Source organism: Lithobates pipiens, unplaced genomic scaffold (assembly GCF_037356315.1).
Source record: "Lithobates pipiens isolate NorthernLeopardFrog02 unplaced genomic scaffold, aLitPip1_a1.2 Scaffold_16, whole genome shotgun sequence".
NCBI lineage: Eukaryota > Metazoa > Chordata > Amphibia > Anura > Ranidae > Lithobates > Lithobates pipiens.
The window spans coordinates 324,087,299-324,099,533 of NW_027507748.1; the positions used below are offsets into that span (position 1 = coordinate 324,087,299).

A 12,235-nucleotide genomic window follows, 5' to 3' on the forward strand; every position below is an offset into this window, starting at 1 on the left:
GCATAGGGGAGCACTGGACACCTAGCATATATAGCAGCAAAGGTGTCCCGTATGTCCCATCACCAATATTTCAACAGTACAAACAAATGGCCACTACCCTCACCTATATCTGGCCTTTTCAGCAAGGGGCATAGGACATGGAAGGTCAACGCAAGTAAAAAAATACTAAGCAATTCCAATCGCAACTCAATTTGTATCATGGCAAATATTGTGGTTTATGCATTTCCACTTTTTTTTTTTTTTTATTTATTTTTTTTCCTTAACGTGTTTTTTTTTTTTTTTTTTGTGTGTGTTTTTTCTTTTTGCCGTGTTTTTTTTTTTTTTCTCCCTTAGCATGTTTTCGTGTTCTTTTTTTTCTTTAGCGTGTTTTTTTTTTTTACTTTCATTTGGTTTTTCTTTAGCATTTGTAGTGTGTTTTCCCCCTTTTAGCGTGTTTTTTTCCTTAGCGTGTTTTTTTTCTTTAGAGTGTTTTGTTTTAGCGTGTTTTTTTTTTTCTTTTTTTTTTTTTTAAATTTATTTTTATTGAAAGTTTTCAATACATTAATAACATACAAACATACCAAACGGTCCCAACAACCTCCCCAAACCCCCCCCCCCCCCCACCCTTCCACCCTCCCCCCACCCAACCAAGCTCCCTTCTGTGCAGCCCTCCATTCTTCCTCCTAGTTCAGTCTATAAACACCGACAGTACCACTCATAAAGAAACACATAGCCTGTACTGTATCTGAATAACAAACTACTTTAAATGGGGATATAACCAATCCAGGGGAAAGCACCTCTCTGCCCCCCCCCTCACCTTAAGGAGAAAACCCCACGCCTAGCGATTAATTCACAGTATCTGCGGCATCAAGCCAGCACCGCCACACCCTCTCAAATTTGTTAGGGCACCCTCTGCTAAGATAGGTGGCTTTGTATAACGGCAAAGCATTATTAATCAAACCTTTCCAATAAGAAACCGTAGGAGGTTCGGGTTTCTTCCAACACAGCAGGATAGCTTTACGCGCATAAAACAGCGCCAGAGAAATCAGAGTCCTCTGCGCCCTTCGAGGTGCCAACTCCTCCACCAGTCCGAGCAAACATACTGCAACTGTGACTGGAATCGGCACCGAAAGGACAGATTGTATAACCTGTGTCACTCCCTTCCAGAACTCCTCAATCCGCGGGCACTGCCAAAACACATGGTCAAAGTCCGCTCGGTCAGCTGTGCAGCGCCAGCATCCCCCCGCACCGGTACCGTAAATCCTAGCCAGTCTGGCTGGGGTATAGTATACTCTATGTAGAATTTTAAACTGAATAAGTCTGTCTCTGGCCGATACTAGGGTCTGAAACGGGTGTCCCCACATGTCGTCCCAATCCTCCCCTCCAAAGTCAGGTATCAAAGCACTCCAAACATCTCTACAGTTTTGGACAGGTTTCGGCCTGTCCGGGAACAGCATGCTGTACACAACGGAGAGAGGCTTTTTCAGGTCCTCTGTCCGCAGCACAGTCTCCAAAGGCGAGACTTCCACCCGCAAAACCCCAGGACCGAACTGAGAGAGAAAAGCATGCCGCAACTGTAAGTATCTAAAAAAATACCAATTTGGGAGATCATGCTTTACCTTAAGCTGATCAAACGTCAGGAGCTGCCCCCCTCCCACCACATGCTTCAGTTGCTTAATGCCTACCCTAGCCCAAATCACCGGATCTGGTATGTCCCCAAAATGTGGCAATTTAGGATTGAACCATAGAGGAGTGTCAGGAGACCAACTCCCCTCTGGCTGTTTCAACAAAGTCTGCGCTTTTTCCCAGGCCCGTATCGTTGCCCGCATAGAGGCCGTCAGAGCTGGTGAAGCCCCCGAACCCCTATACACCAGATGGGATAGGCTCTCATAAGAGCCCAAAAGGGCCGCCTCTAGTACATTCCCCGAGTCCCCGTCCTCCCGTGTCAGCCACCGTCCGGCGACCACCATTTGCCCAGCTAAATAATATTTAAAAAGATCCGGCAATGCCAAGCCACCTTGACCCCATGGCTCTTGCAAAACCCTGAGACTTATGCGGGGGTGCGCAGCGGCCCATAAAAAGGATCCAAAGAGACTATTGACCCTCCGAAAAAAAGAGCAGGGAACCCAAATAGGGGAATTGCGTAAAAGAAAAAGGAACACAGGCAGAACCTTCATTTTGAGCAAATTAACCCTACCTATGAGGGACAGTGGCAGATGCTTCCAAGCTTCCAGCTGCCCCTTCACCCTGGCCAGCAAGGGAAGGAGATTCAGAGACATAAAGTCGCCCACTCTTGGTGAGACTCTCACCCCCAAGTATTTAAATTCTTGCACCCATGCGATGGGGACCCTAGTGGTCGCCAACTCCCGCGCCTCCCCGTCAATAGCCAGCACATTAGATTTCTCCCAATTGACCCGGAGCCCGGAGAACTCAGCAAATTTGTCAAGCACCCCAAACACCGCCTCTAAAGATGGCCCTGCATCCTTCAAAAAGAGAAGCATGTCGTCTGCATACAGCGCCACACATTCCCTAATGCCCCCCACCTCCAATGCTCCTACCCCAGGTGATAGTCTCAGGGCTATAGCCAGCGGTTCTATTGCCAATGCAAATAAAAACGGGGATAAAGGACACCCCTGACGCGTGCCCCTGTGAACACCGAATTGGGGTGACACTAAGTTAGCTATCTTGATACCCGCCTGTGGAGAACTGTAAAGCAAAGAGACCCAGGTCACAAAGATCTCCCCAAAGCCCATTTTCCGCAGAACTGTCAACATGTATTGCCAGTCTACTGAATCAAAGGCCTTGGCCATATCCAGGGAAACCACCACTCTAGATCCCCTGTCTGCGTGGTCAATCTGTAGGTGGGCAAACAATCTGCGTAGATTAGTATCAGTAGATTTCTGCGGTATGAAACCCGTCTGATCTATATCTACCAGGGTCGTGATAACCTGAGAGAGTCGGATAGCCAGCACCTTGGTTAAAATTTTCAAGTCCTGGTTCAACAGTGCAATCGGTCGATATGACGAGCATAGTAAGGGGTCCTTGCCCCGCTTCGGCAACAAGATCACCTGTGCCTCCAGCAAAGAAGCCGGGAGACACCTGTGTTCCAGACAGTAGTCATATAAGTTTTTAAGTCTAGGAACCAATTCTTCCAAATGCTGTCTATACCACTCGATGCAGAAGCCGTCAGGCCCCGGGGATTTACGGGGAGGAAAGGACCTAATAGCTTTTTCAATTTCTTCCGTCGTTATGTCAGCCTCTAACAAGTCCCTATCCGCCTCAGACAGCCTCGGGATCTGCAACGATGTTAACACCCCGTCCAACTCTGCCATGTCATAAGTCGGAATGGGTGCGTACAGAGTCTTATAGTACTCCACAAATGTGTCCAGTATGTCCGTCGGGAATGTTAACAGGTCACCCTGAGTGTTCTTGATACAAGGGATATTAGTCTGTACCTGTTGCTCAGCCACCAGCATGGCTAACAGTTTACCGTTCTTATCCCCTTGTTCAAAAATGGCTTCAGCCATTTTTGTCCTAGATGTGTGCGTTAGATCAGAGTAATGAAGTGCCAGAGCGCGCCTCGCCTCCAACAGTGCGCCGTAGGAGACATCAGACTGATTATTCGCGTGCTCCATAGCACACACCCTCTCCCTGTCCTGCAATTCTTGATCTATCTGATTATGGGACCTGCGGGCCTGTTTAATGGCTGAAATATAGTGCCCCCGCATGCAGGCCTTAAAGGCATCCCAAACTATGGCGGCGTCGGCAGACCCCTCGTTATCCTCCCAATAATGAGCAAAGTGTGGCGCTACATGAGAGGACACCTCTTCCACCTCCATCCACCCCGGGTTCAATCTCCACCCCCGCCCCGTAGGATTAACAGTGGAGCCAATATGGATCGACAAGGGCGAATGGTCTGAAATACCCCCCGCTAGATATTGTGCCCCCCCCACTAATTGCAGCATAGAAGCATTTGCAAACGCTAAATCTATTCTCGAAGAGGACTTATGAGTTTTGGACAAGTATGAGTAACCTCTAGTGACAGGGTTTTTCCAACGCCAAAGCTCCGTCAGGGAAGCAACCGCCGCCCAGGCAGAGAGATCGGCCGACGCCACCCTAGATGCATTGGACGAGTCCAAGGCAGTAGAGAGGATAGCATTAAAGTCCCCGGCTATAAGGAGAGGGAGATGCGTGTAAGGCGCCAATTTACCCAAAAGGTCATACAGGATCTGAATCTGGAAGGGAGGTGGGATATACACATTCACCAATACCATTTTGCACGCACCCACATCCGCCACAATCACCAAAAACCTACCACCCGGGTCCGAGATCACATGATGGATGGTACACGGTACCGCCTTACTGATTAAAATTGACACTCCCCTGGAGTAGGTAGAGTATGTAGCATGTAACGACCTCTGTACCCAGGCTCTGCGTAAGGTCAGCACCCTGCTCCCATCCAAATGTGTCTCCTGCAAAAACACCACATGAGGATTGAACGTTTTTAAATATTGAAACATTAAAGCTCTACGGAATTTATCATTAAGACCTCTAACATTCCATGAAACCACATTAAACCCCGATCCTGCCATCATTCCCCACATAACTCATTAGACGATGAATACAGTACCAACAACAGCAGTGATACATACACCGGCAGACTGAATTCAGAGATAACATTTAACATACAGATAAACCATGTACCTTGGAGGGCTGCACCTATCACACCCATTACCCTGTGAACCCCAAAAACACCCTGCTGCCGTGTAACAACACAAAAAAACACGTACACGCAGCTTATCCCCAAACTCAGTCCAAAAACAGTCCCGGAAGGCATAGCCTTGATGGCTCAAAAAAGGACCCCTAGACAAAAAGTAAGAAACCCCTATAACCAAGAAAAAGAAAAAGGGGGTCAAAAGTCCAATCTAACACGGACATAGTGTTCCTGTGCCTGGAGCTCCCACTCCCTTCACAGCCCGCCTGTCCCTCAGTATGAGCTTCCGGAAGGCCTGTGCCGCCCTGTGCCCACAACAACTCGTTCAAAAAAAAAAAGAAAAAAAAATGGAAAAAGTACGGGAGAAGTTGCCTTCAACTGCCACCACCCGCTCCCCACCCCAGCCAAAGTGCGTCAAGCTTCTTGGTGGATAGCAAGGAGTTTTTTTTTTTTTTTTCTTTAACGAGTATATTTTCCTTAGTGTGTTTTCAGCATGTTTTTTTCCATAGCACTTTTTTTTTAACTTTAGCATTTCGCATTTTTAGCATGATTTTTTTTTCCTAAGTGGGTTTTTTTCATTAGCGTGTTTTTTTTTTACTTTAGCTGGTTTTTTCTTTAGCATTTTTTTCCTTAGCATGTTTTTTCCCCTTTTAGTGTGTTCTTAGCGTTTTTTTTTTTCTTTAGCGCGTTTTTTTTTTTTTTTTTTTTTTCATTAGTATGTTTTTTACCCTTGCCATTTTTTTTTTTTTTTTGCTTTGTTCCTTATGTTTTTTCTTGGCATGTGTTTAGCATGTTTTTTTTTTTTTTTCCTTAACCACTTTTGGACCGCCCCCCTGTATATTTACATTGGTACTTTGGTGTTAAATACAGTAGTTATGGCAGCAGATAGCTGCTATAACCACTGTATGTTTTTAAACAGCAGACGGTCCACTTTCACATAGTGGTCTCAGTGGCGGATTGGACACAAGATTGTTCTTTAAGTGGTGGGAGAGGTGCCCCCTCCCGCGCATTCCGGTGGTCTCCGGCACTTACCAGAGCCATTGGAAGCGGTGGAGACGATCTGGTCTTGTGGCCTGATGGCCAGGAAGTCGACTGAGGGCATGATGGCCCCCATTTGACTGTATGCCCTTGGAGGACCGGAGCGACGTCAAACGTCACTTCTGCCCAACGGCCTTAACCACTTCCTGCAGGCCTATAGCAAAATAACGGTCGGCAGTGGTTTCATTATCCTGACTGGACATCGTATGATGTCTTTCAGGATAACTGCCGGCACCCGTCCGCTGGGACGGGCAGCATGGCGATCGGTGGCGTGTCAGTCTGACACACCGCAATACCGATCTCGGTAGAGTCTGACGGAGACTCTTACCACGTGATCAGCTGTGTCCAGTTACAGCTGATCATGGTGTCAACAGGCTTTTCCTCACTCACGTATGACAGTCGCCGGTAGAGGAGAGCCAATCGGCTGCTCCTCTGACGGCAGCGCAGACCCCTCCGAGGATGCCCACCCAGGACCACCAGGGATGACCTCCAGGTATGCCACCCATGACCACCAGGGATGCCAGTTTGTGCCCAAAAATTATGCCAGTGTCTATAAGTAATGCCTGCCAGTGTCTCCTTTACTGTGATGCCCATCAGTGCCTCCCAAAGTACCCATCAGTGTTGCTTATCAGTGCTGCCTATCAATGCCCATCAGTGCCACATATTGGTGCCACCTCATCAGTGCCTGTCATTGCAGCCTTATCAGTGCCCATCAGTGACATTTTTGGTCTTTTTTTTTTTTTTTTTTATTTAGCAAAAAAGTAAAACCGCAGAGGTGATCAAATACCACCAGGAAAGCTCTATAGGTGGGAACAAAATGATAAAAATGTAGTTTGGGTACAGTGTTGCATGACCGCACAATTGTCATTTAAAAAGCTCCAGCGCTAAAAGCTGAAAATTTGCTTGGGCAGGAAGGGGGTCAGTGCCTGGTATTGAAGTGGTTAAAGGGACAATTTAATTTTTTGGGGAAAAAATACTTTTTTATAATTCATGTAAATATATTGGCAATTGGATAATTTCCAGTACAGGCAAAGTCTCACATCTCACATATTTATTTTTCAATTTATATTTTATTGCTTTTAAGTGTAGATGTATTTTTGACCCCAGTGCTCACATTAACCATTTGACAACTGGGCACTTAAACCCCCCTTGTGACCAGACCAATTTTCAGCTTTTGGTGCTCTCACACTTTGACAATTACTCAGTCATGTAACACTGTACCCAAATTTTTTTTTTTTTTTGTCCTTTTTTTTTTTGTCCTTTTTTTTTTTTTTTCCCCCCACAAATCAAGCTTTCATTTGGTGGTATTTGATCCCCTCTGGGTTTTTTTTTTGTTTTGTTTTTTGCGCTATAAATGAAAAGAGCCTGAAAATTTTGAAAACAAACAATTTTGAAAAAAATGCATTTTTTCTTTGTTTCTGTGATAACAGTTTGCAAATTATTATTAAAGTGGTGTTGCCACCAAAAAATGAAAAGCTGCTTAAAATTCATAAAAAAAAAAAAATAATTGGCAAAAAAAAATTTTTTTACTCACCTCTAAATACCGGTTGCTAGGGGGTCCCTCGTAGTCTGCCTTCTTCATTGCCCGGGCTGGTGACATCACTTCCCCTTGCGCCGCACATTCACCTGGGACCTGTCACGTGTCCCAGGTGACTGTACGGCGTATCACTGCGCCGCTCGTGCATGCGCAGTGGGTGCCCACAGTATGCATGACGGCGCCGCGAGCAGAGCGGGGAACGAGGGGGGGGCTTCGTTCCCCCGCATTGCTGGACCCTGGGGCAGGTAAGTGTCCGATTATTAAAAGCCAGCAGCTGCAGTATTTGTAGCTGCTGACTTTTAATTTTTTTTTTTAAGGGGTACCCCACTTTAATATACTATGTACAGAGTTTTTAGCGTGTTTTTTCCCTTAGCATATTTTTAGTATATATATTTTTTTCTTTGCTTTTTGCTTAGCGTGTTTTTTTCTTAGCGTATTTTTAGCATGTTTTTTCCTCGCCATGTTTTTAGCTTTTTTTTTTGTGTTTTTTTTCTTAGCATATTTTTTCCTTGGCCTGTTTTTTCCTTGGCATGTTTTTGTCATTGTGTTTTTAGCATGTTTTTCCTTAGTGTGTTTTTTAAGCATGGTTTTTTAGCATGTTTTTTCCTTAGCATGTTTTTAGCATGTTTTTTTCTCTAGCGTGTTTTTAGCGTGTTTTTTTATTGGCATGTTTTATCATTTTTTTTCTTAGTATGTTTTTTACTTGGTGTGTTCTTAGCATGATTTTTTCCTTATGGTGTTTTTAGCATGGTTTTTCCATAGCATGTTTTTGTCATTAGCGTGTTTTTTTGGCAGCGCTTTTTTCCCTTTGTATGTTTTTAGCGTGTTTTTATCTAGCGTGTTTTTGTCATTGGCGTGTTTTTTTCATTAGCCTGTTTTTTCATTAACGTGTTTTTAGCATGATTTTTTCCTTGGCGTGATATTTAGTGGGGTTTTTTCCCTAGCGTATTTTTAGCGGGTTTTTTCCTTTGCATGTTTTTGTCATTGCCGTGTTTATAGTGTGTTTTCCCCTAGCGGGGTTTTTGTCTTGAGCGGGGTTTTTGTCTTGAGCGGGGTTTTTGTCCTGAGCGGGGTTTTTGTCCTGAGCGGGGTTTTTGTCCTGAGCGGGGTTTTTGTCCTGAGCGGGGTTTTTGTCATTAGCATGTTTTTAGTATGTTTTTGTCAGTGTGCTGTTGTCATTCGCGCAATTTTTTTTTCCTTAGTAGGTTTTTTTCCCTAGTGGGTTTTTTCATTAATGTGTTTTTAGCATGTTTTTTTCTTGGCATGTTTTTTCTAGAGTTTTAGTGTGTTTTCCTTTAGCATGTTATTAGCTTTTTTCCCTTAGCGTATTTTTTTTTTTTCTTAGTGTGTTTTTTCGTTAGTGTTTTTTTTTTTTCCTTAACATGTTTTTTCCTTAGTGTTTTTGCCTTAATTTTTGTCATTAGCATGTTTTTTTTCATTAGCGTATTTTTATCATTAGCGGGTTTTCTTTCTTTAGCATTTTTTTCTTATTTTTTTCTTCGTTTTTAGCGTGTTTTTCCTTAGCATGTTTTTAGTGTGTTTCTTCCTTAGCATTTTTTGTCATTAGAATGTTTTTTTCATTTGTTTTTAGCGTGTTTTTTCCTTGTCGTGTTTTTAGCATTTTTTTTTGTGTTTTTTTTTCCTTTGTGTTTTTGTGTATTTTTCTCCTTAGTGTGTTTGTTTGTAGCGTTTTTTGTCAGCTCCTTTTTTTCATTTGCGTTTTTAGTTCCTTTTTTTCCTTTAGCGTGTTTTTTAGCATGTTTTTGTCATTTGCATGCTTATTCCTTAGCGTGTGTTTTATTTATTTTTTGTTTTTAGTGTATGGGGTTTTTTTGTTACAGCATTTTTTTCCTTAGCGTATTTTTAGCGATTTATTATTATTATTATTATTATTATTATTTTCCTTAGCAGGTTTTTACCAGTGCTCTGGTCAGGAAGGGGGTAAAAGCTTCCAGGGGTCAAGTAGTTAAAGTGGTTTTAAAGGCTGAAAGTTTTTTACATTCTATGCATGAAAGTGAAAAACCTTCTGTGTGCAGCAGTCCCCCCCCCCCCAGCCCCCCAACACTTAACTGATTTCCCTCTTGATCCAGTGATGTGCAGGAGAGCCTCAGCTCTCCATGGATTCTCCCTCCTCTTTGGCTGAGCCAGTAGCTCCCACTGCTGTCAATCACAGTCAGACAGCCAATGAGGAGAGAGAGATGGGGCTCTGTGTCTGAATAGACACTCAGAACAGTGACTTCGGATCATGCCTGCTTTGGTGCCCCCATTGCAAGCTGCTTGCTCTGGGGGCACTTGACAGGAGGGGGGGAGGGGGGCAGGAGCACCAGCAAGGAACCTGAGAAGAGGATCAGGGCTGCTGTTTTCAAAATAATTGCACAGAGCAGATAAGTGCAACATGTTTTTTTTTTTTTTTTTGTTTTTTTTTTTTAAATTGCAAGTGTTTAGCCGCAGTTTGACATCTGTAAACTGTCAAATCAGGCCCTGCCTATTCCCTCACCAAGCTGTAATCATTCTAATCAAAAATCTCATACAACTAGTGTCAGTCATTTGCTCAACACTTTGGATTTTCAAAGAGGGGATGTGTCTGCCATTCATTTAAAGTCTGTCTTGATACGTCCCAGGTTGTGGCTAACAATGTCTTCCAGTCTGTGTATATACATCATAACTGTGTGTCTGTCAGCCTTTGGCCATGACAGCTTGGTCTAAATAGGGTAGGTGAATGCAACTTTTCTGTTTAGATAATACTATTATTTTTTCTTCTTCACAAGCTCACAGCAGGTTTATACGAGTTTAAGGTAATCGTGGAAGGTGAAAATGCACATGGCGAGGGGTTTGTCAATGTTACCGTCAAGCCCAGTAAGTATCCAGTTATCGTTTCTTAATTTGCTAATGGTGAATGAATAGGATGTGTTTGTAATATTTATGACTATTCTCTTACAGAGCCACGAGTAAATGAGCCTCCGGTAGCCATTGTGTCTCCTCGCTACCAAGAAATCTCATTGCCCACCACCTCTACTGTCATAGATGGCAGCCGTGAGTATAAAATTAATAGACAGCCCTCATAAAAGACATGCCTCCTGGCTCCCGCTGCTGTCAATCACTGCCAGTGAGCCAATGAGGAGAGGGGGGAGGGGGCAAGGCCAAAACATAGCTCTGTGTGTATTATGGAAAAATAAATAAATAAATTGCAGACCTTTAATCTTGTTTCTGTGTGTCTTATGGATGCATAGAGCAGGGCTCGGGAGTGAGCACGCACCAGTGCCCTCATATCAAGTGGCTTGCTAATGGGGGCACTGGTCAAGGAGAAGTATCCAGGAGTGCCGGTGGGAGACCACAGAAGAGTACTGGGGCTGCTCTTTTCCACACATTTGCATACATTCACAGATTGGGTCTGATATGAACAACACATTGGCTTACTAGTGGCAAGAAGAAGCAGAACACAGCATCTGCCTCAGAAACCCATTGATTCAATTTACTCGAAGGATGAAGGGGTTTAAAGTGGTTTTAAAAGCTGAAGTTTATTTTTTTACCTTCATGTATTCTATGCATGAAGGTAAAAAAAACTTCTGTGCTGCTCCCCCTCAAACTCACCTGATCCCCCTCTCCATCCAGCGATGTGCACAGGAGCCTTGGCTATCCCTGGTCTCTCTCTCCTCATTGGCTGACACAGCAGTTCACAAATGTGCAGGTATTGCCTAGGAGATCATGTATGAAAGAATGCAGAGTGTGTTGTGTTCTGTGTTGGGTACCTAACGCATACTTTTTATGTTTTGTTAATAGTCCATTCTGTTTCTTTTTTGTTAATGTCCTCAGAGAGCACAGATGATGAAAAAATTGTTAGCTACCACTGGGAGGAGCTAAAGGGTCCACTAAGGGAGGAGAAAATTACAGGAGACACTGAAATACTGAAACTCACTAATCTTGTTCCTGGAAATTATACCTTTAGGTAAGACTCTTTTAATCTGACACCTCCGTTTTTCTTTTAAATATAATTGGGAGTCGCAGGCTTGACTCCTTCACTTTTTCGTGTGTGTATAGTTACGTGACATCTATATATTTCACATTGCTGAGACTTCTCATGCGACTTTCCACAACGTGTGGCACAGTAAGCCGCATGACAAGTCAAAACACATTAATTTCAATGGGTGTCGTCTTAATTGCTGCGACTCCATTCGCAGTGACAAAAAATAGTTCCTACACTACTTTTCTCCATCTTCATTGCAGCATGAGTGCCTTAGACTGCAATGTTAAAATCACAAAAGTTGCAAGGAAGTCCCTTCTTTGTATTATTTTTGTGACTTTGGCTGCAACTTTAGAGCGTTTAAATTCAGTAATGAGTCACACTCTGTATTGCTATGATTGGCCAAAGTGGCATCAAGTTGCAAGCAAGTCTCAATGCAAAGTCACACTGACTTCACTTCTGCTTAGCTGACTAGAGCTTCCAGCTCCATGGTGAAGAGGCCTGGTACATGTTCTGAATACACAAGGGTCATGTGATGTCCACCTTTTTTCATATCATAATGGCATTTATTCTAGAAGACTTTAAAAAATGCTTTAATTACATGCATTTTCCAGGAAGCATTGCTTGATATCTCTCTAATTGTGCCCGTAAAGTAGTCAAGTCAAAACCTTCTTCTTTTTTTTTTTTTTTTTAAATAAGGTTGGAAGTGGTAGGACACATTATTTTATTTAATTTTTTCTTTGCTGTCTGTGATATCAGGACGATTTCCCTTCATTCTTTGTCCCAGAAACACTTCAGAAAAGGGAACCTTTTCAATGCAGGGTGTTACCCCCTGTCACGTACCTAGTGGTTTTGAGCCCGAATTGCAGAGGGAGGCCTCCCTTACGGCTCCCACTTCCGGTTTCCTGGTAAGGTAACAGGGGACACAGGAGTAAGGAGGGGCATGGGTGCCTGGCAGGATCAACAGACCGGAAGGGATGAACAGACTGGGTTAGCTCCGCAGACA

The 12,235-nt window shown here is 43.6% G+C and overlaps 1 protein-coding gene across 1 annotated transcript in view; it reads left to right on the forward strand.

Annotated features, from left to right (window-relative positions):
- The window catches only part of KIAA0319L (KIAA0319 like), a 157,852-nt gene that overhangs the window by 74,768 nt on the left and 70,849 nt on the right, over positions 1 to 12,235 (forward strand). The window contains exons 8-10 of the mRNA XM_077481729.1: positions 10,037 to 10,124; positions 10,209 to 10,301; positions 11,082 to 11,214. Coding sequence (XP_077337855.1) covers positions 10,037 to 10,124; positions 10,209 to 10,301; positions 11,082 to 11,214 — 314 coding nt within the window. The remainder of the gene's footprint in view (positions 1 to 10,036; positions 10,125 to 10,208; positions 10,302 to 11,081; positions 11,215 to 12,235) is intronic.